This window comes from Panthera pardus, unplaced genomic scaffold (assembly GCF_024362965.1).
Source record: "Panthera pardus isolate Hobbes unplaced genomic scaffold, ASM2436296v1 HiC_scaffold_25, whole genome shotgun sequence".
Classification (NCBI taxonomy): Eukaryota; Metazoa; Chordata; class Mammalia; order Carnivora; family Felidae; genus Panthera; species Panthera pardus.
The window spans coordinates 5,600,221-5,626,490 of record NW_026526821.1 but is presented as its reverse complement, the minus strand read 5'-3'; the positions used below and the strand labels follow the sequence as shown (position 1 = coordinate 5,626,490).

General features: G+C 57.2%; 1 protein-coding gene across 5 annotated transcripts; it reads right to left on the bottom strand.

Moving 5' to 3' along the window:
• Positions 1–2,196: 2,196 nt before the first annotated feature.
• ZBP1 (Z-DNA binding protein 1) lies at positions 2,197–16,362 on the bottom strand. Of its 5 annotated transcripts, none has more exons than XM_019426447.2 (8): positions 16,266–16,362; positions 12,937–13,158; positions 12,306–12,371; positions 11,756–11,929; positions 10,377–10,541; positions 8,575–8,781; positions 7,351–7,584; positions 2,197–3,443 (listed from the first exon to the last, which is right to left on the bottom strand). In XM_019426447.2, exons 1-8 carry the CDS (start codon positions 16,297–16,299, stop codon positions 3,202–3,204), a joined length of 1,344 nt encoding a protein of 447 aa, XP_019281992.2. In that variant the 5' UTR covers positions 16,300–16,362; the 3' UTR covers positions 2,197–3,201. The 5 variants fall into 5 exon arrangements, 4 of the variants coding, with proteins under 4 accessions (XP_019281992.2, XP_053746087.1, XP_053746086.1 ...); XM_053890112.1 differs by lacking the exon at positions 16,266–16,362 and adding an exon at positions 13,300–13,559; XR_002074407.2 differs by lacking the exon at positions 16,266–16,362 and adding an exon at positions 3,574–3,729 and having other exon boundaries at positions 3,329–3,443; positions 12,937–13,562.
• Positions 16,363–26,270: the final 9,908 nt, after the last annotated feature.

Genomic DNA, 26,270 nt, shown 5'->3' with positions numbered 1-26,270 from the left:
CGACTCAGAATCTGGAAGGCTCTGCCCCGGGGTGTGGGCTCCACTTAACAAGCCGCCCCAGGCCTGTTACCGGTGCTTGACCAATCCGAACCCTCTCCGGGACATCCTCCCCGCAGTATCTGGCTTGAAGAATCCCTTTTCTGCTGGAGTTGCCAAACTCGCAGGCCCTAAGCCTTGAGCAGCAGGTAGACACATGGAGAGAGTCTCTCGGAGAGACGGAGAGAGAGAGAGGCCTCAGTGTAATGCTTGAGTCCCTGGATCTAGCCATTCCTGAAGCTGCCTATCTCTTGATTTCCCAGTGGCACGAGCAAACAGATTCTTTGGTAAGTCTAGGTGAGCCACGTTTCTGTCACAGCCAAGATGCTCCCGAACGACTCCCTAGACTGCTGGCTGCTCAGAGTCCCCCACCTGGGCTGTCGGCTGACGCCCCCCCAGGTGAGGGGTCCCACCTGGGCTCATCCCGAGACAAGCAGGGAAGCTGGACGAGAAAACAGAATTGCATTTGTGAGCAGTTTGCGGTGGTTCGGCAAGACCACCTCTGACTCACGCAGCAGACTGCCCCCCATTCACGTCCGGGGACTGCAAACTCTGTCTGCCCCGCTCAGGGAGGAAGGGAGGCTGCGTGGGTGGAGAGCTGGTGAGAACAAAAGGCGGGGGCTGCGCGGACTTCATCATTTCCGGCCAAGTAATGGTAGCTAGTTAATTTCTCTCCTGAAGAGCCCAGCGTTGACCTTCACCTCCAGCCCCATTAACCGCTGGCAGTGCTTTGTCAGCGTGTTTACGGGCGAATTAATTCTACAGAGAGGGGAGATCTCGCAGGAACCGGAGCGCTCCGGCCGGGGGCTGGCGGTGCGGACTGAGGATCCTGGATCCTCCGCTGACAGGGCCCGGTTAACCGCAGACCTGCGGCAGACTTGGAGGCGAGCCGTTTTCAGCTCGCCACAGACGAAAGAAGATGCCGGAAGCAGCGAGCCAAACCCGATCTCCAGCCCCTTAGACCCCGTGGCATGTGGGCAAAGCGGATATCCCGGGGGCGGGGGGAATGATCTGGGGGCCCCAGGTCAGCACGGTGGCAGAGAGAACTGTCCCCCAGCAGGCCGGGCAATTCCAGCCCGTGGGACGCCAGGTCGTCCCTGGGAGACAGGTAGGGCGGGGCTTGTACAGCGCTCAGGGTCGAGCCCAAAGGCCCAGGCACACGTGGTCGGGCACCTGATTCCCTCCAGCCAACCTCCTGCACGTTTCCTCTGCATCGTGCTTTCCAGCACCCAACCCCCGGTGGAGCTCTGCACGAGGTCCCATGTTCCGGTCCCGGGCATCTGCCCCGCCCGTGGTCCCGCCCCACCCGACCTCGCTCCGCCAGGGGTGGGAGAATGGGCTCACGGAGCCTGGGGGACCTTCCAGACAGTGTGTTGGGGGGGTTCCGCCCTCCCCCACCCCCCTGTGCTTAGTGCTGCTCGGGACCCATGGCGATGCCCGCCTCTCCCGCAGGCTGCGAAGTGCTCACCGCGGTCAGGGCTGGGTCGCCCTCCGCCGGCAGGCCCAGGGCCGGGCCGCATGGCGCACAGGGAAGGGGGTCTGTCCAGCATTCACCGGGGGTGCAGAGGGGAGAGACCAGGCCCCCGTGCCCAGGGAATTCACCGGCCGATGCCGGGGGAGATGCGGTGGACTTCTGAGCTCCGCGCCTGTCCCTTTTCTGTGACTTTAGAGCACTGGCCACGCCCTCAAGCCAGGTGACTTGGGGGTGGCTGACCGACCCCCATCGTGGTGCCAGGGATAGATCATGTGACACCAGTCGGCCAATCACAGCATCCCGTTGCTCCGGCTAATGACCTCAGCTGGGAGGTGGTCACATGACCAAAGCCATCCACCTTGGCCTTGGCTATTGGAAAGCGGTGCTCCTGGCCCCCACCCTGAGCTTTCCAATAGCCAAGAGGTGAGAGGGACATACCACGCTGGGAAACTGAAATCCGCCTGGAGCGGACTTCCACACTAAGGAGACAGACACATGGGCTCATCTAATGGACAGGAGCAAAGATAGAGCCTGCTTCAGGAATGGCTGGATCCAGGGGCTCAAACAATGCCTTAGGACGCGTCCCCTTTAGGGGACATACCGGAAGTGCTATGTATTGGTCCGGGCACCGATCAACGTGTCGAGGAACTCAAGATCTTTCCAGCCAAGTTGAAAAGGCATAAAGGTTTGTTCCGTGACATTAAAAAATATATATATATTTATTTTGAGAGAGAAGGAGACAGAGAAAGAGAGAGCATGTCGGGGAGGGGCAGAGAGAGAGGGAGAGAGAGAACCCGAAGCGGCTGTCAGCGCAGAGCCCGACGCAAGGCTCAAATCCACAAACCCTGAGATCATGCCCTGAGCCGAAATCGAGTTGGACGCTTAACCGACGAGCCACCCAGGCACCCCTGGTCAGTGACCTCCTTGACTGAGTCTCTGTGATGAGCCAGCCCCTCCTCCACCCAGGCGGATGCTAGCCCCAGGGGACGTGGCTCCTGGGAGTTGGACAGTCGTGGTCCAGTAGAGTTAACACAACAGAGAGTGACGTACGGGCGTGGCATCGGGAGGGGCAGTGCACGTGTAGCTGTGTACGTCGTGGGCGTAACAAGTGGAACACACGAGTCCACAGTGGCCCTGCCCGGCTGACCGCCACCTTCTTCTACCCTTCTCTGTCTTCCTCCCATCATCCCTCCGCGAGTGTCCTCTGAACCAACCCCACTCCGTTCCTTTGTTCTGGAAATGCCACTGCGCCCACAACCCCTCCAAGGGAACCCCGTCCACCCGCGAGCACCATGCTGGCGTAAGACAAACATTCCTTGATGATTGGCCAGCAGAGGTCCCCTGGCCCGTGGGCTGGCCAGTGACTCCCACTGGGGCCCGGACGGGAGGGACCTGTTTTCTGGAAGTTCAGCTAAGAAGGGCCGAGAGATCAAAGTCAAGGTAGGGAAGTTCTAGAAAGGTCGAGTTGGAAAGAGGTCAGGCAGCCATAACAGGCCTTGAGGAAGTCAGCTCTTGAGTGAGAGGAGAGTGGGTAGCCATGATGGAAGGCAGGCTAAGGTGGTGGTAGGGACAGAGGTGACCCAGCCCCAGGCCAGGCCCAGCCCAAACGCTGACCCTCGCCGCTCGCGTGTCAGGAGGCAAGAAGGCGGAAAAGGACATTTACGGAGCCCAGAAAGCATGGTACCGGAGGTTCACTGGTGTTCGCCTGCTCTTTCCGAGAGAGGCTGGCTGTCTGTTCTGGGCTCGACCTCCCCCTGGGACGCCACGTCTGGGGTTCTGTCCACCCAGCCGCCGTCTTCCGCGTTGTGGGGATCCCTGCTTTCAAGAGTCACGGCTTCTAGGTGGGAGATGAGCTTCGAGACGTTGGTGCCGAGGGAGGAAGCCGGGTCCGGAGGGAACTCCCTTCTGGGCTCCGCACCTTCGGAGAGGGGTCCTGGGGAAGACAGAAACTGTTGCCAAAGGGACACCCGGGCCCCCTCACCTCAAATAACCGGAGCGATCTGGCTCGCTGGGGACCAGGGCACTGCCCGCCCCTCCCCGGGTTTCACTGTTGGTTTGCCCACAGTGCCACAGTCTTTCTTGCTTTGTGAGCTGTCTCCGGTCCTTCCTGGACTATTTATCTGGTTTGCTCCTGGCTGGAAGTCCAGGTGAGCGAGCGTTTCAGAGCGGGGACAGGGGCAGAAGTGCTGAATGAGGGAGTGAGTTGCTTCCTCCTAACACTGGAAAGACGGAAGAAGCTTTCAGGCGGCTGCAGCATCATTTCTTGGAAAGACCCAGTGGTCTGAGCGACCGAGGAGTACCGCACAGAGGAGGGGTCGTCTTCCAGAAGGCTCCGAGGAGGGCCAGCTTCACAGCCACGTGGCCTGGGCCTGCGTTCAGAGGGACCCAGTGCTCACTCAGTTTAAAGCTCCATTGTGTCTTGGGGCGCCCGGGTGGCTCCGTCGGTGGAGCGTCCGACTTCGGCTCAGGTCACGATCTCGCGGTCCGTGGGTTCGAGCCCCGTGTCGGGCTCTGTGCTGATGCCTCGGAGCCTGGAGCCTGCTTCCGATTCTGTGTCTCCCTCTCTGCCTCTCCCCCGTTCGTGCTCTGTCTCTCTCTCTCTCAAAATAAATAAAGATTAAAAAAAAATGAAAAAAAAAGCTCCATTGTGTCTTGAGATTCGGACGTTGAACAAGGAGCTCCACTTTTCCACGTCGCACCGGGGTCCCCAGATCATGTCACCCATCCGGGCGTCACAGCAGCGAGCCGGGCAGGCGGGCAGCCAAGAGCCCCCCGCGCCCCTGCTGACGGCCCATCCAGGCGCCTCAGCTCACAGACACCCCAAAGAGGGCGCCACAGTCCACGGCACTGACGGTCTGTGATTAACCATCCCCCACCCCCCACCCCCCGAAAAGGAAAACCTGCCAGACGTTACACTTCTCAGGACGGGATCCTGCCCATCACCTGAGTGAGACGTTAGACCTTCTTCAGGCCAGCGAGGAGGGTGGGTAGGGGTGCAGAGTGAATAAGGCCTCGTCAGCGCCACTGCTTAGCCCTTGGGGAGGGACAAAATTTTTCAAACACGGAGGGTTGAATTTCCTTCCATCAAGAGGGTCTTGGCCAGTCCTAAGACCACGTGGGGGTGGTCCACGACCCCTGGGGCTCCTGTGTGCCTCTATGGAGGTTTCCAGGAAGTGAGGAAGAGGGTGCCCTCTCCCTACTGACTCCCCTCCTTGTTGGGAGCTCAAGGTCCCGGCCATCAGGATGGCAGGACCCTCTCGCATCCAGCACAGATGCCCCCCGGGCAGGTGGATGCCAGCTAGGGCACCAGTCACCAGCCAGTCTAGGGTTTCCGACCACGACAGGGACAGTAAGACGCCTTTGTCCCAATCCCAGAGAGCCAAGAGCTGCAATCTCCTTCCTGATCCTTCCTTCACACTGAAGGCAGAAATCCTGCCATACCCTCTCCTGCTCAGAGCTCCTTCGTGGCTCCCCGTGGCCCTGAAGGAGTGCCAACGTCTCCCTGGGGCCTGGAGCTGTGCCCTGGCCTCTGCCCCCCACGAAGCGTGCACGGGTCACACTGACGCTCCGGTTCACCCGCCATCCTGTTCTCACCTGTTGCCCACGCTCGTCCCCCGACCGGGACACCCTCCCCCTGCCGCCACCACCTTGCTCCTGCCTGTGCAGCAGAGTCGAAGTCACCTGGCCCCACAACCGGGGCCGGAGCTGTGGCTAGGCGGCTAACTGCAGCCGTGTCGTCCTGTTGGCCGTGGAGCCCCCTCCTCTGAGTCTCAGCGGGGCGCAGGTGACACCTCCCAGCCCCTCTTGAGGCCAAGGGCAGGCCGTCGGACTGAGACCAGGAGCGTGGGTGTGCTTGGTCGAAGGGGAATGGCTGGCCCTCTATAGCCTCTCTGCCCACAGACAAGGACAGCACCGAGGTGGAAGAAACCAGGGTCTGTGCCTCCCGCCAGCCAGGACATCCCCCCCCCCCACCTTGCACGTGTGCTGAGCCTCCAGCAGGTGGCGGCCACCCTGCAGGGAGAGGTTAACCTCTCTCTGAGACAGAGCTTCACTCACCGTGGCACCCCAGTGCTTCCCATGAGGCCTAAAATAACACCAATGGTAATGATATTGGACGCTGCCTGAAGGCACGTGCAGGGCCAGGCACAGGGCTGAGGCTTTGCCTACAGAGCTCACCCCGTGCTCGCCACAACCAGAAGCCACAGGCAATTACCATCCTCATGTCACAGATGGGAAACAGGCCAGAGCTAAGTGCTGGGCTAGGTCGCTTGGCTAAAAAGATTTCACTGCATACACTGATTCCAGAGCTGCTCTCTGCTATGACCTCTACTGCCTTCCAGACACCAGGAAATGGGAGACTTGAGAATGACTGTGGGTGGATGGACGGATGAGATGGATGGGTGTCTGGGTGGATAGGTGGATGATGGATGGATGGATGGATGGATGGATGGACAGATGAGTGGATGGATGGATGGGTGTGTGGGTGGATGAATGAGGGATGGATGGGTAGATGGATGGATGGATGATGGATGGATGGATGGATGCGTGGGTGGATGGATGGGTGGATGGATGGGTGGATGGATGGACAGGTGGGTGGGTGGGTGGCTGGCTGGCTGGATGGATGGACAGATGGGTGGATGGATGGATAGGTGGGTGGGTGGGTGGGTGGATAGATGGATGGGTAGGTGGGTGGGTGGGTGGGTGGATGGATGATGGATGGATGGATGATGGGTGGATGCATGGGTGGGTGGATGGATGGATGCGTGGATGGATGGATAGATGGATGGATGGATGGATGGATGGACAGGTGGGTGGATGGATGGACAGGTGGGTGGGTGGGTGGGTGGCTGGCTGGCTGGCTGGCTGGATGATGGATGGATGGATGGGTGGGTGGGTGGATGGATGGGTGGATGGATGGGTGGATGGATGGGTGGATGGATGGATGGATGGATGGATGGATGGATGGACAGACAGGAGGGTGGGTGGGTGGGTGGCTGGCTGGCTGGCTGGATGGGCAGATGGGTGGATAGATGGATGGGTAGGTGGGTGGGTGGATGGGTGGATGGATGATGGATGGATGGATGGATGGATGGATGATGGGTGGATGGATGGGCGGGTGGATGGATGGATAGATGGATGGATGGATAGATAGATGGACAGATGGGTGGATGGATGGACAGGTGGGTGGGTGGGTGGGTGGCTGGCTGGCTGGCTGGATGGATGGATGGACAGATGGGTGGGTGGATGGATAGGTGGGTGGGTGGGTGGGTCGGTGGATAGATGGATGGGTAGGTGGGTGGGTGGATGGGTGGATGGACAGGTGGATGGATGGACAGATGGGTGGGTAGGTGGGTGGATGGATAGGTGGGTGGATGGGTGGATGGATGGATGGATGGATGGGTGGATGGATAGGTGGATGGATGGATAGATGGATGGGCAGATGGATAAATGGATGGATGGATGGATGGATGGATGGATGGATGGATAGGTGGGTGGGTGGATGGATGGATGGATAGGTGGGTGGATGGATGGATGGATAGGTAGATGATGGATGGATGGATGGACAGATGAGTGGATGGATGGATGGATGGATGGGTGATGGATGGATGGATGGATGGATGGATGATGGATGGATGGATGGGTGGGTAGATGGATGGGTGGGTGGATGTGTGGGTGGATGGATAGATGGATGGATGGATGATGGATGGATGGATGGATGGATAGGTGGGTGGGTGGATGATGGGTGGATGGATGGACAGATGGGTGGGTGGATGGATGGATGGATGGATGGGAGAAAGAGAGAGAGAGAGAACACAGGGCCCACCTTGTCCCAGGCTCACCTGCATCCTTGTCCAGCTCCTCAGGGCCCCTTCTGCTGTCCTCAGGCTCTGCACCTCCTCCTGGACCAGCTGTCCCTGAGATGACAGTCATTCTGTTGCTGTTGCCAATGGCAGTGTCCTCAAGGAAGCACGAACTGATGTGGACTCTCTGGGTCCCATCCGCCTTGCAGTCAGGTCCTGGTTTGGACCCTGGAATTTTGAACGAAGCTCCTGAGCCAACAGTGGTGGCAGAGACTGTGGGTCAGAGACAGAGATGTCAGGAGGGCTGCACAAGCAGCTGGATGGTGGCCCCCGAGCCCTGACCCCCCAGCCTGGCTTTCAAGTCCTCCCTGGCCCGCTCGCCTCCCTGAAGGTCCCCCCGGTGGGCCAGACCAGGCTTGGTCCACAGCAGAGACCCTGCCTCCCTCGGTGCCTCTACACACAGCCTGGACTGCTGGCGGTCACTGCCCCCCAGGTGCCACCTGCACCCTTCCCCTGGGACTCGGCCCCCTCCTGCCGCCTGCTCCCGTCTCTGCTGCTGGCTTCCCCACAGCTCCGGAATGCCGCCTCCACCTTTGGTTAAAACCTTCATGCAACCATAGCCTGTCCCCAGCCTCCCCCAGCCCCCACCGGGCCCCTTTCCTATCCAAACTTTGGACAAGACTTGCTCACGGTCTCCCCTCCTCCTACTCCCACCTCCTCTGTGTCCTCAGGTCACCACCGAGCTCCCCGGTGCGGCCGCTGCTGCCGGTCCCCATGGAGCTCCCCGACCTCATCGGCCTGCCCACTTCTGGAAACTCTCCTCCTGGTGTTCCCCGGCCTCTTTGCTGTCTTTCATCCCTGGCCTGTCTCTGGACTACCAGGGCTGGGGACGACTTAGCCTGGGCTCTCTGGTCACCATCGACAGTGCTTAGTAGGGCATCTGGTACTCAGATGACTCCTGTCTACCCTCCTTAGATGCCATTCCAGTCTGGCCATCTCCTCTGACTCTGCCTCAGCTGGTCTGGCCTCTGCTGCCCTGTGTCTGTTGTACAGATGAAGAAACTGAGGTTTCCTGCGCGGGGGTGGTGGTGGGGAATGGGATCCTGAGTGCGAGCTCTAAAAACCCCACCTGCTCTACTCTGTGGGACAGCCTCCTGGTGGAAGGAAAGGAGTTTCCCATCATGCCTCTCTCCCCGCAAAGACTGGCTCATGTTCCGTGCAGCGAGGGGCTGAATGGGGTGGGGTGGGGGCGGGATGGGTTACCTGGGGGGCTGCCAGAGGGGCTGCAGGCAGCCGGGCCTTCGGCCGGGGCACTGGTAAGGCTCATCTTGTTGCCATGTCCCAGCAGCACCCGCCTGAGCACAGACTTCTCCAAGCGGATGTCCTGGGGCGCCCAGGCTGCAGCCGGGGAACTCTGCGTCGGGGGATCAGCTGGTGCCATTGGAGGGAGGTGGAGGGGAGCCACGGAACCTAGCAGGGGACACAGCAACATGACTTCTGACACCCACCCTCTGCCCACACCTCCCTAACACACATACATACAAAGTCCTGGCTGGACGGAGAAGACAGGCCTCTGAATTCTTTGTGGCCGCTGCCAGACTGGGAATGAGCATTTCAGGCTATTGATGGAGAGCAGGGGGGCCCAGCAGAACAGTCAGTGTGGGGGTCCCCGGGTTTTTATGACTGGGGCCTCGCGTCACCCGGGCACTCGAAAACCCAGTCAGTGAGCACAGCCTCTGCCCCCTAGTGCCCTCCACCCTCTGACCCCACCGGGGCAGGTGTCCTCAGGTGCTGGCATATCTTTACCGCCCCCTCAACACTGAGCATTTAGAGCCCTGACATTACTTTATTTTCTCAGTATTTATTTTCATGGTAAACTGCCTGGTTTTTAACTTCAGGTAATGCTATAAAAGTTCACTTTAGAATAAATTCGAGTGGGGCGCCTGGGTGGCTCAGTCGGTTGAGCATCCGACTTCGGCTCAGGTCCCGATCTCACGGCCCTTGAGTTCGAGCCCCGCTTCGGGCTCTCTGCTGTCAGCACAGAGCCCACTTTGGATCCTTTGTCTGTCTGTCTGTCTCTCTCTCTCTCAAAACTAAACATTTTTTAAAAGATTTAAGATAAAATCATAAAATAAATTTGAGTAGATAAAAAGGGAAACCATTTAACAACATGAAGAAAATAATCCGACACGGGCATGGCCCAAACTGGGAGGACTAAGGTTGGGGAACCATTGACCCAGATTCTAAAACAAAGTTCCTCATTTCACAGTTGGGGAAACCAAGGCCCAGAGTGGGGAAGGGCTGTCTTGAGGTCACAGGGAGTATTCCAGCTTTCGGGCTGATGCTGTCCCTCGTGTTCCACGGCTGGTCCAAGAGGTGGCCCCGTCCCCTCTCACCCCAGGGCCTGGCATGGAATAAACACTCTTCTGCGGGATTGTATTTTATCAAAACTAGGATGCCACTGGCCAGGTGCATCCCAGTTTCTAAGCCGTTAAAATGTGGGGGGAAAGGGTGTCTTAGAACAAACAAAATACTACAATGACCCCTTGTGACATTCTACTGGAGGAGAGTGAACCAAGCTATGTCTCGTGGAAAAATATCAGATCCCATTGAAACGGAGGCAAAAGGTTATCGGGATGAAGGGAAAGCAGGAGAGGTTTGATCCAGGTGTGCAGGAAGACTTCCTCATGTTCAGGAAGGCCGTAAGGGATGACCTTGGAGATGTGAAAGCTGCCCTTTCTCCTCAAAGGTTGAATGTCCCCGGGGGCGCCTGGGTGGCTCAGTCGGTGAAGCGTCCTACTTCAGCTCAGGTCATGATCTCGTGGTTTGGGGGTTCGAGCCCCGCGTCGGGCTCTGTGCTGACAGCTCAGAGCCTGGAGCCCGCTTCGGATTCTGTGTCTCCCTCTCTCTCTGCTCCTCCCCCCACTCATGCTCTCTCTCAATAATAAATAAACATTAAAAAAAATTAAAAAATAAAAAAGGTTGACTGTCCCCCTCTCGGCCCCCACCCAGAGGGAGCAGGTGCCCCTACGGGTCCCTCTGAAGGTGCCTCTGAGAGGACTCACCATTCTCCCCAGAGGCGGTCGGCTTCACTATGACGTTCCCGTGTCCAATCTGGATGTCTTCCGAGTTCTCAATGGAAATATAGTTATTTGGTCCATTCTGACAGATCATGTTGATTGGATTTTGCTGGTAAATAATCGCAGGGGACTCGCTTCTTCCTCCACAATCTGCAAAATAATATTCCACCCAAGCCCTCTGCATCTCTCCAGGGGTTCCAAATACCGATGGCCGCAACAAAATCTCCTGTGGAGCTTGTTAAAACACAGGTTCCCCCATGTCCCCAGCCCCCGGGGGTCCCGAGTCAGTAGGTCCAAGGTGGGACCCAGGAGCCGTCGTGTTTAACAAGCCCCGCAGGGGTCCCAGATGAGCCTTGCTTGGACGTCACCACAGCGGGTCACCCTATCTGTGCGTCTTCTGCCGACCTCAGGAGGCTCCCGGGAGCCTCACTGCCCACCTCCTCCTCTGCGGGCATCCCCTGAGCCCCAGGACCCCTCTCCCTTTAGAGAAGGCCGCAAGGTGGCCATCTACGGGCTGTTTCTGGCCACTGGATAAGCTTTGTTTGGCTCACCGGACATTTTTAAGCATTCAGAGTTTTCACCAGTGTTTAAGATCTGGCCCTGTCACATGCGACCATGCCAGGGACGCTGAGACCCCCTTTGGGGGCCGTGAGCTGGGTGTCAGTCCCATGGGGGCCAGGTGGGCACCTGCCGGGGCCTCTGCCGCCTCCGCACACAGGGTCACGTCCCACCTTTGCGGCCCCTCAGCTCTTGTGTCTCTGTGGGTCCCTTTCTCCATAAAAAATATTCAAAATTACATTTCACGACTGTGTTGGGATGAGAGACAGATATAATCTAAGCTGGGGTCGTGATTCACCATTTATTATTATACAATATTCAGCTTTTCTTCTGATGGTAAGAGAAATTAGAACATCCTCGTGGACCCCGAACGCGGGGCCCCGCGCCTGCCACACCCTGTGGGTGTCTGAGCCCAGCCTTCCCTTCCAGGAGCTTCGAAACTGCACGTTGGGCAAAGTGCTGAGAGAAAACTGTTAGCAAACTGTTAGCTAAGTCAGGGTGAGCCCCACATCCCGGGGCTGAGACAGTTAGGAGCGGGCCACCTCCCTTCCTGGCCCCTTGCTTTCTGCAGCTGCAACCTCGGGCCACTCCTCCAGGAAGCCCTCCTTGGTCACTCCCACCAGCACACCCGCCCTCCTGGCGCCGCCTTCTAGTGATCCATCCGCAAGACCCCTGCAAGCCTCTGTGAAGGTCTGGCAAGGAAGGTGGGGCTGGCAGGGCGCCCAGGCAAGGACCAAGCGTCGGATGTTACGCTCTCTCTCCACCACCCTGCCCCGCCTACCTGGGCGCAGCAGGTAAGGACCTACCTGGTCGATAAATCGACCACAGACTTGATTTCTCATCAAGACTCAGAAGGTGCCTGTTTCTCATATCATACAAGTCTGGGTTGACTTCTTTTGCTGTTTTCATTCCCAGGGCCCGGGCGATGATCAGGGCCTTACAGGGCCCAGCGCCTTCCAGAAACCTGTAGATGGCTTTCTCTGCAAGGCAGGGCGGTGGGTGGTTAAGGGGGACCCCGGAGCTTGAATCTATCTGCTCCACTGTCTGCTGGCCGTGCAGACGTGGGGGAGCCCCGGACCCCCTGTGCCCAGTTTCCCGTCTGCAGGACGTGGTAATATCACAGCACGGAGGTCGTTCTGTGGCTCGGGGGCCGACGGGCAGTGGATGTCGGCCACTGATCGGAGAGATGGTGCCTGGGCCACGCGCGTCCTCCGCTGTGCGGGCTGAACCTCCCCCCCGGATACCGCGTGGGGACCCCTCGGTGGGTGGGGCACGAGTAACATCTCGAGGGGCCCAGGAGGGTTTGGGGTCAGGGGCCCCGGGGCCCGGCAGCTGAAAGGAAACGGGGGTGCTTACGCTGTTTGCTGAGCTGAGGGTCAGGTTCCTCTGGAACCGCGGCTGCGTCCTGCTGGGGCCTCGCCGCTGGAGAAAGAAAGGTGGGTGGGGGGTGGAGGGGCAGGAGAGGGGACGGGGACTCCACGGGACCAAGGCGGCCTCCGCACGAGGGAGAGCCGGCCTCCGCGTCCAGGGCCGAACAAGTCTGCCTCCAGACCCGCCCTGCCTCTCCTGGGCCGACCCACCTCTCTGGGCGGAGAGCAGGAGTGCCCTCTACCCGTCTCCACCGTCAGCCGCTGTGGGCGCCTGACGAAAGCCGGCCCTGTTGGTCTCTGCCCCGCAAAACTACGGAGGAGCTAAGTCTGTTCTATTCTTATCGTCGTCGTGCCCATATCGTCACTATTCAGGCTCTGCTGAGTGCCTGCCTCGCGCGGTCAGGAGGCTGGGCCCTTTCCGCCTCGCCCCCTGGCAACCCCGTGCAGCAGGCCTGCTGTCACGTCCGGTGGTCCGAAAAGGAAATCAAGGCACGGCCAGGGGATGCCACGCACCTTCGAGGGGCAGGGCCCGTATTTGAACCCAGGCCCGGACCTCGCTCGTCCGCTGCCGGGACTGCTCGCGCTGGGCCCACCCCAACCCCCGGGGGGCAGGTTACCCTGGCTGAGCTGGGCCGGCTCTGTGGGGACCACTTCTCCGGTCCCTCCCTCGCCCAGGCGCCACATCGCCAGGCCCGCCAGGGAGACTTTCGACTCCTTCTCCATCCGGTAGAGGAGTTGGTTGAGCTTCTTCTTGGGCACTTGGCATTCCTTTGCCAGCTGGACGGACTTCACAGGGGAGCCAGCGTCCCTCAGCACCCGCAGGATCCTCTGCTCGAGGTCTGGGAGAAGGAGAGGGGGGCAGAGAGAGAACGGAGCCTCCCTTGGATCAAGCCGGGGCCGGAAGCTCGGGGCGGGGGTGTCCCCGTGCAAGGGGTCCAGGGCAGAGGGAGGGGCGGAGACCCGAGCAGACATTCACTAACAACGCCTCTGTTCGGTGACGGGCAGATGGGCTGCTCAGAAATGACCTTGGCCAGGGGCACTTGAGTGGCTCAGTCAGGTAAGCGTCCGACTTCGGCTCAGGTCATGATCTCACAGTCCGTGAGTTGGAGCCCCGCGTCGGGCTCTGTGCTGATGGCCCCGGCGCTAGAGCCTGCTTCGGATTCTGTGTCTCCCTCTCTCTCTGCCCCTCCCCTGCTCGTGTGTTCCCTCTCTCTCTCTCTCTCAAAAATAAACATTAAAACAAATAAAACAAGAAAGAAAGAAAGAAAGAAAGAAAGAAAGAAAGAAAGAAAGAAAGGACCTTGGCCAGACAGGCTGATGGCCAGAGGAGGTGCCCCAGCCTTCTGAACATCCTCTGCCTGGTGTGGGCGCCTGAGGGCAAGGGGCGGGGTGTGGGGGGAGGGGAGCACTCAGCCCTCAGACATCCTCAGAGCACAGGGGAGCGGAAGGTGGCAGGGTGGGGTAGATTGAGGGCAGAGGAGCAGGAAGAAGTGGGGAGGGAGGCAAAGTCCCTCCTGGGAGGCCTGTTGTCACCACCCCCTGCACCCTCTGTCCGTCCTCGGGGGCTCCCCTTCCACGTCAGTGGGGGTGGTCGTCCAAGCCAGAAAGCTAAAGACGCTCGGAAACGGATCTTTCTCCCCAAAGCCCAGGTCCAGAGAGGCCTAGAAACACTGTTCCCCGCTCTCTCGAATCCCTTCTCTCCCTCTGTGCCCCCCACCCCCGCCCATCCCTCACCTCCGTCTCCCAGAGGATGGCAATTCCACCACCGGCAGCCGGACCCTTCACTCAGCAGCCCTCGTGCTCCTTCCAGCCTACTCACCCCCGGGCCTTTGCACGTAGTGCCCGCTCTGCCAGAAACACCCTCCCGCCTCTCTACGCCCCCCAACATCCACTCCGCCTCCGGGTCTCGCTCAAACACCATCTCTTGTGGGGAGCCGTCCTGGATGCCCGGGGGAGTGGGGTGCTGTGTATGCGGGGTGGGGCCCTTGCAGAATGGCTCCGGGGACCCCCTGCTGTGATTGCTGGGCCACTGTAGCACCTCTGGTGTCCAGCACAGCACCGGGCACACAGCAGGTGCTCGGGAAACAGCATTTGAATAAACGAGTGACCCAGTGGCTCCACCCACCGCTGGGACAAATGTCCGCCCAGAGGACCCAGGGCAGGGCACGGGCAGATCCCTCCCGGGTCTCTGTTTCCCCTTCTGAGCTTAGCGACCCTAAGCAGAACCCCAGGGGCTCTGAATGGCCCCTGTTGCTTTCAGACAGGCTCCCACAAACCCAAGCCGGTTGCTCTGTGGGCAGAGGAAAGCAGGGCACACGCAATGCCCGGTGAGCTGGAGGGAGCCCTGTGGGCAGCAGCCTCAGCTTTTGCCAGGAAACATCTGTCCCCCAAGTGCCCAAGAGAAATGCAAAGCAAGACCCTCCCAGGGAAGACCCGGGGCCCTTTGCAACAGCCCCATCTGCCTTCTGGGTTTTTCCCGGGTTCCTTGGTGGCAACACTGGTCAGGGAAGGGGTGATGCATTTGCTGCCTCCGCAGCTGGGCCGTGAGGCTTGCCCTGTGGTCAGACATGTCCGTCCTTGCCGGCCGCAGGTGAAGTGCAGCCGGGACACCTGGGGACACCCACCCCCCTTCACCTGCCAAGTTCTGCCTCCAGCGGCCGGAGAGCCCCAGCCAGTCAACAGCAAGCCTGACTCTGCCTTGTCTTGAAAAGAGTTCTGATTCTTGAAAAGCCTGCCCCTGCGTAGGCCTCCTCGCCTCCCTCCACCTCCACCCCAAGCAGGTCAAAGTGAAGGCCAAGTCCGCAGGGCTGGCTGGCCTCTTGTGCTGGGCCTTCCGGCTGGTGAATCTGTACATGGGAAGTTGCAAAACGGATGAGGTGTAAGTGACAAGTTGGTAAGGAAAGAAACACCTGGAAGGGAGAAGTTAAGTGCAGCTACTGAGTGCTGAGTACCTGCGTGTCCCCTGGGGGGACATACAACAGAAACCTGGAAAGCAGCCCCGGCCCTGGGCTGCACCGTGGTGGCACCCCTCCCCAGCACACCGCTTTTCCTCTTTTTGGTGCCCTGACGGCTGGTTTCCTGGGTTTGAGCCCCAGCTCTGCGATCCGCTGGCTATGTGGCCTCTCTGTGCCTCACTTTTTCCATCTGTAAAGTGGGGCTAAGAGCAGCTGCCCCAGGGGCGCCTGGGTGGCTCAGTCGGTGAAGCGTCCGACTTCGGCTCAGGTCACGATCTCACGGCTCGCGGGTTCAAGCCCGCGTCGGGCTCTGTGCGGACGGCTCGGAGCCCGGAGCCGGCTTCGGATTCTGTGTCTCCTTCTCTCCCTGCCCCTCCCCTGCTCATGCTCTGTCTCTCTCCGTCTCTCAAAAATAAATAAATGTAAAAAAAAAAAAAAAATGTTTTTAAATTAAAAAAAAAAAAAAAAAGGGCAGCTACCTCCAAGATTGTAGTGAGGAGTAAATGAGCTAATGATAACAAAACGAAAAAACCGCCCACAGCCCACAGCCCACAAGCCCTTCAGCACACAACACTTGCTCAGCGTGCGGTTCCTTGGTCTGTTCTTCCAGGAGTGAAGGGGTATCTGAGGAAGAAGGGGACCACAGGTGTCCCCGGACGCCTCTTCTCAGAGCAACTCGCTATTTCTTAAAACGAACACGAGTTCAGAGCCCAGTGTCGGCTGTGGTGGCGGGTTGCAGTGATCTCCTGTATGAAACGCAAACTTCACAGCGCTGGCCCCTGAGGGCTCCTGACATGCGCGCGGACGGTACTAACCGGGGCAGAGCAGGTCCTCCCCGACCGGTCCCTGGGCCCGCCTCTTCTCTCCCGACCCCTGCGCTTAGGGATGTGTGGTCGGCTACCGTTGCGGTGATCTGGCCAAGGAAAGGAGCCAGAAAGAGAAGTACAAGTCCCGCTGGGAACCCCCACTATGCCTTAGAAGGAAGAAAGTACCTGTTTCGCCAGGGTCCTCGGGGGCCCGGGCCATGCTGGTGGCCGCCGCGAGACGCCCGGAGACCTGGGGACAGCGGGGGGCTCGGAGGGGGGGGGCCGGGTCGAGGCGAGGGGTGCTTGCGTGGCTGAACTCCGTGCGTCCGCCGCTGTGAAGGGATGACACGTCAGCTGGCCGGGTGTTTGCTGTCCACGCTCCAGAAACAGGCCTAGTCACCCCGATCGGCTTTCTGGTGAAAAAGAAAACGAAACTCCTGTGTGTGGCTTTCGAAAGAAACAAAATTGAAAGGAGAGTTGCTGAGCAAGGCCTCCGGCTACATGCTGGAAGGAGGGAGCTGAGACTGGCGAGCCTGGCGCATTCTCCGGAAACACGGGGCTTTCCGGACCTTCTGGGCGCCCACCGCGGCCCACCCTGGCGCCCACACATGGGCCGAGGCACCTGGAACCATTCGTCTGTGTATCACAATGACGGCTCTTTTTAATGAGCATCTGCCACACGCTTTCCAATCTTGTATGCCCCTCTCACTGCCCCAGGGGAGGGGCCAATCCTGATCTCTTTTCCCAGAGGGGAGACTGAGGCTTAGGTCAGAGGGGGTCACTTGTGCAAGGCTGGGTTCTGATCCAGCCCCACGATTTACTGGCCGTACGACTTTGGACAAGTTACTGAACCTAGTTGTCCCTCGGTTGCCTCATCTGTAAAATGGGGCTAAATGAAAACGTAGCTGCATCAGGAAGTCCTAGCGAGGACTGAAGGGGATGAGCCAGTTGAACAGTTTGGCCAGATTCCTCGGGGGCCGTCTCCGTTCATGAGCCCAGCTAGGCACCCACATACCGGGGCAAGGGACCCATCACTTTCATTTATTTCAAAGGGGCCACTGATTCCCAGGTAATTCCGAGCCACTGTTCTTCACCAGGAAGTAGAAAGGAAAACCGGGACCTGCAGTCGCCAGGCGGCCAGGAGGGGCAAGAACTCAGCCCTGGAAGTCTCTGGGCTCTGGGTCCCAGCGGCAGAGGCTTGGGGAGGGTCTAGCCCTGCCCTCGGGGGACTTTGCCCCAGCAACCTGGAGCGGTGTCTGCAGAGCAAGCTGGGGACAGTCCCCACGCCCACAGGGCACCCAGATCACTCACAGCCTTGCGCTGGGGGCCGGGCGTGCGTCCCAGGGGAGGTTGCGCCCTGCCCCTGCCTCGTGGGACACGCTCAGTAGCAACAGGAAATTGCAATGGTGCTTTGTTCTTCTTTGGGGTAAAACCGAAAACTTGTTTCTGCCTAGGAATCGGCAATATTGACTTTAAATGCGGGGTAACGGGGGTGTGGAGGGTGATTGCGGAGGCGCCCTCAGGGAGGAGGCTCTGGGGAAGCCCCCATTGGGAGGTTGGGGGGGCGCCGTGCCGCTACGGGCCACCAGGTGGCGCTCGATCACCAACCTGGACCCCGGGGCCGCTCGTGGTCTCATTGATGTAGGGGGACCTCCCACCCGTCACCATCTCCCAGGGAAACCCCGACTCCGTCTGGTCCCACTCTGGTCCCGCTCCGGGCTTCCCGCCCATCCTCCCTGGCCTCTCTTACCCGGGCTCTTTGGCTCCTTCCCTGCATGCTGCTGACCTCTCAGGGTAGAGGCCTGAGACCCCAGCCTCGAGCCGGGCGCCTATGTAGGGTTGCAGGTCAGGCTGAATCCTGAGGGTCAGATTCGCTTCTGGAAGGTCGAGCTGTGCTTCAGTGGTGGAGGCTGGCACCCTCATGGCCTGTGTCTGTCTGGACAGTGTTTGGATGGCCCCTTTCTTTTTTTTTTTTTTTTTTAATTTTTTAAAATGTTTTTTATTTATTTTTGAGACAGAGAGAGACAGAGCATGAACAGGGGTGGGGCAGAGGGAGGGAGACACAAAATCCCAAGCAGGCACCAGGCTCCGAGCGGTCAGCCCAGAGCCCGACGCGGGGCTCAAACCCACAGACCGTGAGATCATGACCTGAGCTGAAGTCGGATGCTTAACCGACTGAGCCACCCAGGTGCCCCTGGATGGCCCCTTTCTGTCCCTTCACGCCCCTGTCCCCCTGTGTCCCCATCCCTCCCTGCCCCATCCTGAAGCCACGTGGGGCTTGCACACTGGCTCTGGAGCAGCAGGAACCAGTAGGAAAGCCAAGCACCCCTGGGAGGTGCACCCAGACAAGGATTGTGCCTTCTTCTCCGGGGCGGGTCAGCTACAGCCCTGTCCTTCCCTAGCTCTGGGCCCTTGCCTCACTGGGCCTTGGTTTCTTTAATGATAAAACAGAGACAATAAATAAGATAAATAAGATAAAGCACATCCCATCTAACACTCGGTGCTCTCAAGGGCGGCCAAAGTTGGAAAATGTGACACAATGCATCTTTGCAATATAACTTTAGGCACCAGAAACAAACAAACAAGCAAACAAACAAACAAACAAACACCCAAGGCATTCCCTAGCATTCCATCACATGTCTGGAATTTGGGGGTGTCTCAGCGCGTGGGGTGGGGCTCTCACTTAAAAGATCTGGATTGTCTTGAACTGCGTTTCTCAGTTTAAGAGGTTTTCAAGGTAATTTTGCTGTGGTGGTTGTTGGTTTTTTTTTTGATTTAACTTTATTTTTTATTTTTTAAAATTTACATCCAAATTAGTTAGTATACAGTGAAGCAATGATTTCAGTAGATTCCTTAATGCCCCTTCCCCATTTAGCCCATCCCCCTCCCACAACCCCTCCAGCAACCCTCAGTTTGTTCTCCATATTTGTGAGTCTCTTCTGTTTTGTCCCCCTCCCTGTTTTTAGATTATTTTTGTTTCCCTTCCCTTATGTCCCTGTTTTGTTTCTTAAAGTCCTCATATGAGTGAAGTCATAGGATTTTTGTCTTTCTCTGACTAATTTCACTTAGCATAATACCCTCCAGTTCCATCCACGAAGTTGCCAATGGCAAGATTTCATTCTTTTTGACTGCCGAGTGATACTCCATTGTATATATAGACCACATCTTCTTTCTCCATTCATCCATCGATGGACATTTGGGCTCTTTCCATACTTTGGCTACTGTTGATCGTGCTGCTATAAACATGGGGGTGCATGCGCCCCTTCGAAACGGCACACCTGTATCCCTTGGATAAATGCCTAGTAGTGCAATTGCTGGGTCAAGGTAATTTTAACTCTAAAGATTGTCTTTGACCCAAATATCAGTGGCTTACACAATGCGGATGCTTCTTTCTTTCTCCCATAACAGTAGGGTAGGCGGTCCCGGTTTGGCGTGGCACACCATGGTGTTGGGTCTCTGGCCTCGCTATCTCGTTGTTCTGCCCTCTGTGGCCTCCATTCCCAGGTTGGCCTCATGATCTAGGATGGCTGCTGAAGCTCCAGCCATCACATTTTCATTCCTTCCAGCAGGAAAGAAGAAAAAGAAGAAGGATAAGTATCTTAAGTTGCACACACGTGAAACTGACATCCCGTTAGTACCATGGCCCAGCAAGGAAGGCAAGGAGAGATGGTGCTTTTTCTGGGTCACAATGCACTGAGCTAAAATTGGGGGGGGGGGGTTATGATTTCAAAATAGGAGACAACAGGTATTGGAGGAAAGCAAGCTGTCCCTGCCATTTCGAGGCTCTGTTGTTCCCCCAAGGAAGGAGCTTGGATACTCCCTCTGCGCCTGTAGGTATGGCCACTCACAAAGGCCTATCTACTGAGCAGACTCGAGGCTGAGTTCAAGGGCAATCTGCACATTTTCAGAGCCTCCTGTGCAGTGCGGAAGGCAAACCAGGAGAGGAAGGGAATAGGTGCCTCCCTCCTCTGCGTGGGAAGGGCCCCAGAGGCCACAGGAGTTCCAAGATGGGGCCACTACATGCCGGAGCCCAAATCTCTTTTTGCCTTGGAAAGCACATTCCTTTTTCATGGTTTGTGTTTTTCTGGAAACTATTAGAACTCTCCGCCCAAACCAGATGATAATTACATGTTACTGATCTCCAGTCTTTAAATTTCTCTCTCTCTCTCTCTTTTAAGAGATATTTTTACTGCACATTGTGTTGGCAAAACCCAGTCTCCCTTCTACCAGGCAGCTTGGATGTTATTTTCACATTTTCGCTGTGACTTCGCCTCGGGGGAGGGAGTGGAAAGGTCCGAAGGCACCAAATGTGGGTAATGATGCGACTTCGGTCGGGGGCAAAGGCCGGAGATCCAGAGGTGGCCAGGGCAGACAGGGACTGCACACGGTTACAGGCGCTATGAGCAGAGGCTGCGGACCAGACCAGGGGAAGCCGTTCTTCAAAGGCAGTGGGTTCTCCGTGGCACCCCCCGTCCGGATCGGCCTTGACTCTGTTCGCCGCCCTTCAGGGCAGAGCTCAGTGGGTTTCTATTTATCGTCGGCGCCCACCGGAGCTGGACAGACCTGGGGCTCGGGCTCTGGCACCCCTACCTTCTAGAGGAGGGCCTGGGGCAAGTCGCTACTCTTTCCCGGCCTCAGTTTCTCCTGCTGGAAAAGGGGATCAAAGCAGCAACTACCTTTCTGAGGTTATTGCCGAAGTTCGATTACTTCAGTCACACATCCGGGCCTCCCGGAGCTCTGGGCGCATGGTACGAGCTCCGTAAACAGAAGCCACTCATATCATCATTCTGTGATCCCCAGCTTCCTTCTCTGCCCTGACAGAGCTGTCCCCATTTCTTCTGGTCTTTCAGCAACTAATGCTTTGTGCTTTCTTCACCCCAGCCCTGGAGCTGGGGCCCACAGTGGGGGAGGAAGAAGGCCTCCCCTCGCTGGTTCCTGGATCTGCTTCTCGCTCCAGCCGTAGAAGAGGCCACACTGCCCAATTCAAGATTGACGAGTGGCTCAGGCCGAGTCCAGGGTATCCCACCTTTCCCAGCTGTGCTGGTCAGGAAGGTGAGCCGGGGTGGAGTGGGGGGGGGGGGCAGGCAGGGGCCGGGGGCATCAATGGCCATGGTAGAAACTTGAGATTTTTCGCTGGGAACAAAGAAAAGGCCACTGGGAGATTTTCCTCCAAGGTGAGTTGGGGAAAGGTAGCCGTGGTGCTTGAGGAAGGTTGGCGAGCGACGGGCAAGGGGAGGGAGGTGAGGCCACGACCAGGCTGTTCTCGCTTCCTCCCCACCCCCACCTCTCTGCAGAAAGCCCTTCCCGACATCCCAACAAGTGTACTGGAATGAATTCACATCTAACGTTTATTTTGATAATCAAAAGAGATTTCGATGATGTGACTACCAAAATTATTTGCCTACAAGTAATTCATTAATTACAGTTGGCCATGATTTCTTCACTGGGCGTCCAGTGTTCTTGGGATTTCTGGCAACATGAGAAGATTTCACCTATAAATTCGTTTCAAATATAATGAAGCGTAATGACATTTTTATGATGAGTAGAGGAAGCGATTAATGAGCTGGACGTAACGCTAGGTTTCCTGGACATTTAATTAAACATTTATGGATCCTGACCTTGCAGTGTGTGGCCCTTCCCTTCCCCCACCCCATATTTTGGGGCTCAAACATGTTCAAAGGCTCTTGAAACATCCATAGGCCTGAGATGCTGAGACTTCTATGCCCAGAAAGTATGATGGGGGAATTGCAGAGACGCACATCATAGGGGCAGGAGTCCTGCCCTTCTGGGACTTGTGGCCCGTCCTGGGTTGTGGATGGGGGGTGTGGCGAGGGGGACAGGGGCTGCGTCGAGAATAGAACAGTTTTACATGTTAATGTGTAACTTTTTATTAAAAATTTTTTAAATGTCTATTTATTTATTTATTTGAGACAGAGAGAGAGAGAGAGCGCGAGCACGTGAGCAGGGGAGGAGCAGAGAGAGAGAGAAGGAGACACAGAATTGGAAGCAGACTCCAGACTCTGAGCTGTCAGCAGAGCCTGATGCGGGTCTTGAACCCGCAAACCGTGAGATCATGACCCGAGCCGAAGTCGGACGCTTCACCGACTGAGCCACCCAGGCGCCCCTCTTTCTTTTTTGAAAAAGGATTTCCTGTTCCAAGACTTGACCTAATGAACAACAAGGGTTTGAACTGTGCAGATCCACTTATACCCAGATTTCTTTTTGGTAAATGCGATCCAGTACGGTAAATCTGTTGTCTCTTTCTTGTGATTTTCTCTGGAACATTCTCTTTCCTCAACTTACTTTGTTGTAAGGATGCAGTATATAATACTATACACAAACAAACGTGTCTGTTTAACATACAAAACATGTTAACTGACTGTTCATGGTATCAGTAAGCCTTCTGGTCACTAGTTCTGGTGGGTTTTTGTGGGTTTTTTTGAAGTTTATTTATTTATTTTGAGAGACAAAGTGCGAGCGGAGGAGGAGCAGAGAGAGAGAATCCCAAGCAAGCTCTGTACTGTCAGCACAGAGGCCGACACAGGGCTCGGACCCACAAACTGAGATCATGACCTGAGCCAAAATCAAGAGTTGGACGCTTAACCGACTGAGCCACCCAGGCACCCTGGTCACTGGTTATGTTTTTAGGGAGTCGGAGCTATACATGAATTTTTTAAAAATGTTTATTTATTTTTGAGAGAGAGAGAGAGAGAGAGAGCGAGAGCACAAGTAGGGGAGGGGCAGAGGGAGAGAGAGACAGAAAATCTGAAGCAGGCTCCAGGCTCTGAACTGTCAGCACAGAGCCCGGTGCGGGGCTCGAACTCACGGAACCGCGAGATGGTGACCTGAGCTGAGGTCAGGTGTTTAACCGACTGAACCACCCAGGTGCCCCTATACATGGATTTTTGATTTCACAGGATGTTTGGTGCCTCCAACCCCCGTGTTGTTCAAGGTTCAACCGTATTTACTTAGAGCTTGCTAGAGACCCCATTTCCATTATTTCACCGAACCCTTGGCAATCCTGCAAGGGAGGGGTAAGTAATATTAAACCTGCATTTTACAGACAAGACAGAGAGATTACTGAGTAAAGCGGTCAAGATCACAGAGCTCGTGAGTGGTTCAGATGGAGCTCCAGCCCAGACCGGCAGGCTCTAGAATCTAAGCTCTTGGCAGTTATTTCCAGCGCTGTGAGCAGGTATGTGGCCGTAGGGCTGTGAGGGGTAAGGAGCATTCCTTTCTCTGCTAAACATTTGCGCCGCCGAGCATGACTCATGGAGCCTATCAGAGACAGGAGAGTTGATACTTGATTGTTTTGCAAGCTTGCTTTAACCGGGGGTGCCTCGATCAGTTGCCTATAACCAGTTCAGCGGCTATAACAAAACAGCACAGACCGGAGGGCTTCAACAACACTGTTCTGGAGGCTGGGAAGTCCAAGGTCGACGCGCCCGGGGACCCAACATCCGGTGAGACCCGCTTCCTAGCTCCCAGAGGGCCGTCTTCCGGCTGCGCCCTCACGTGGCGACGGAGGGGGCCCAGGAAACCCTGTGACTGTTCTGAGGGCGCTAATCCACCCTCGTGACTCCCGTAGACCCTAGTCACCTCCCAAAGGCCCCGCCTCCTAACACCGTCCTGTTGGGTGCATAGGGTGTCAGGGCATGGATTTAGGGGGCACAAACATCCGGGCCGTACCGGGGCCCATGCGAGCAGAGCACTGGGCCAAGCGCTCAGAGGCACGGAAACCCGCCAAGTTCGAAGACAGTCTAACACTTAAGGTTTTTTTTTTTTTTTTGCATGAACAGTTTTTATGCCGATTCCACGTCGAAATGCTATTTTGGATACATGGGCTTAAAAAAAAGACTTGGTGTCTGCGTGTCCACAACTGAACAGGCGCCCACGGCCCTGCACACACGTGCGCGGGCGCGCGAGCCCCTCTGGGCCTTCTGCTCGGCGAACCCTTTTCCCTCCTTTGCTGACTTCCACTTTCCGGTGGAAGGAGATACCAGGAGATACCAGCAAATACTGGGAGGCGGTGGGGGAGGGGGGCCAGGGGAAGGACGGCGCCCGATCAGGGCTGTGCCACCAGGCAGGTGACGTCAGTGCGCTCCTGGTGCCCAGTGCCTCAAGCTCGCTGGAAACACTGGGAGCATGCGGAGTATCGTCCGTGGTGATCCCCCCCCCCCCCCCCCCCCCCGCCTGAGGGTCAAGGAGCTGGGGTGTTTGTCCCCTAGTCGCATCCCCGGGAGAGGCCGCTCCCATAGCATCCATTCCCCGGCACCTCTGGTGCGCGGCGTGACGGGCCGAGAAGCTTTCAGAAGCCAGAGAAAGCCTCAGACGGCAGAACTCCAGTGAACCGGCTGGAGGGTGGGCCCGTGTGGACAGAAAGGGAAAGGGCCAGGGGGACACGGGGGAGGCATCGATGACACGGACCACGGTTCTCTGCACAAGTTACTCCTCTTGGAAACAGAAGCCCGAAGGGTTAACTAGCTGGAAAGGGACGGGGGTCGGGGGTCGGGGGGGGGGGCGGGGGGGGGATTTGAATCCAGATCAAATGGCCACAGGTTCCCTACGCTTTGCTCCCCTCCTCTGCGTCTGCCCATGGCTGCAAACAGCAGGCAGGAGTCTAACGAAGTCCATGCATTTTAAAAATTCATCTTTAAACTTGTTCACTCAATTGAGTTGGATGCTTTTAAAGACAAATTTAATTATTTTGAGTTCAATAAAAGCCTTTTAATAAGATGAACATCATGATTTCAGGCCTCCACTTTCAAGGCTATCAGTCATGCAAGGTGGGGACAGAGAGGGAGGGAGGGAAGAGGGGGCGAGGGCACGGGGAGAGGGGCACACGCACCCCGGGAAGGCGGGGGGGGGGGGGGGGTGGGGAACGGGCCGGGGCGGGGGCAGGGGGTGGGTGGGGGAGAGGGGGCGGGTATTTATTTTAAAAATGTATTCGCACATTTAAATCCATCACTTGTTCCAAATTATTTGTGAAGCTTATAATGTTTTGTTTTATTTTTAGCCGCAGTTCTTTTCCTTCGGTACAACTGTACAAAGTGTTAAAGAAAACGCGATGCCGCTTTGGCACGGGCTTCCTGTGTGTTCTGTCTCCCCTGTTGGCGCGCCCAGCCTTCCTCGCTGCGAACGTTCCGTCTATGCCTGCGACTGAGACAGGAAGCCAGACACACATGCTGAAATAATTTCAACAAATATCAACTCAAAACCAACTTGAAGCAGCCGAAAAAGGCAGGGCTGGTTGGGGCTGCGTCCCCCCGCCTCGCCTGGTGCCGAGCTGACCGCACGGGCTGCGCGACGCTCATCCAAAGCCTTCTTCCTCGAGGGTCCGTGCATTCGCCTGTCCGGCGACCCGGCAGCTGCTGGTTCCCGCCGCCTGGGCACCCTGGCACCCAGACCCCCCCCCCCCCCACCATCTTGGGCGAAATCACCCCAGTTTTCCTCCGGACGGCGCTCGCTCTCCCTCCTCCGCGCAGGTGGAGTGCAGAGAGCCGGCCCCGCCTCCAGGGCGTGTGACTGAAACCTGGCCAATCAGAGCATGCTTTCCCTGGCCAATCAGAGCAAGGCAGAGGGGCTGCACCGATTGGCTCAGCTTGGGGCACATGATCGCAGCCAGGCCAATGGGATCCAGTTCTGGGACTTTGGCTGGAAGAATTAGAAAGGAATTTCTTCCCACTTGATTCAGAGCAGTGAGAAAAGGAGCCGGGGGAGAAGCTGGGTACCGGGAGGGGAGAACCTACTTGAAAGGGACATCAGTAAGGGGGAGCGCCCTTTGATGGTGGAGACAGACATCTTCCTAACGTCACAGTGTGCACGTCTGGATCTGGCGGCAAATAATCTCGCCCCGCTCTCCCTGGTGCTTTTGGGTTACAAGAGTCAACGATTCCCTCTTCTGCTAAAGCCAGCCTGAGTTGGGTTTGGCTCACTCATTACAGAAAGAATTAACAGATTCCAAGGCAGCGCTCTGCCGGGCCGTACAGGGGCCCTGCTAAGTCTCCTCCTGGACTTTGCCCACGCAGGCACCTGGTTCGCTCTCTCCCCTCCTTCCCCCCCTAACATCTCCGGGCTTGAAGTCCAGCCTCCCCTCACCCTAACAGCACACTCTCCTGCCCTCACCGGATGGCGCTGTGGTGCCAGTCCGTCTCTAGAACCAGAAGGTGGGTTCCTTGAGGTCAGAGGTTG

Bases quoted from the DNA above. Each gene is read 5' to 3' on its own strand.
- ZBP1 (XM_053890111.1), bottom strand. From the start codon at position 13,291: ATGTCTGCTCGGGTCTCCGCCCCTCCCTCTGCCCTGGACCCCTTGCAC. The intron at 12,372-12,936 runs GTAACCTGCCCC...TTCTTTCTCCAG, and splicing joins GCCGGCCCAGCTCAGCCAGG to CGGCGAGGCCCCAGCAGGAC. The intron at 11,930-12,305 runs GTAAGCACCCCC...CCTGCCTTGCAG, and splicing joins CCCTCAGCTCAGCAAACAGC to AGAAAGCCATCTACAGGTTT.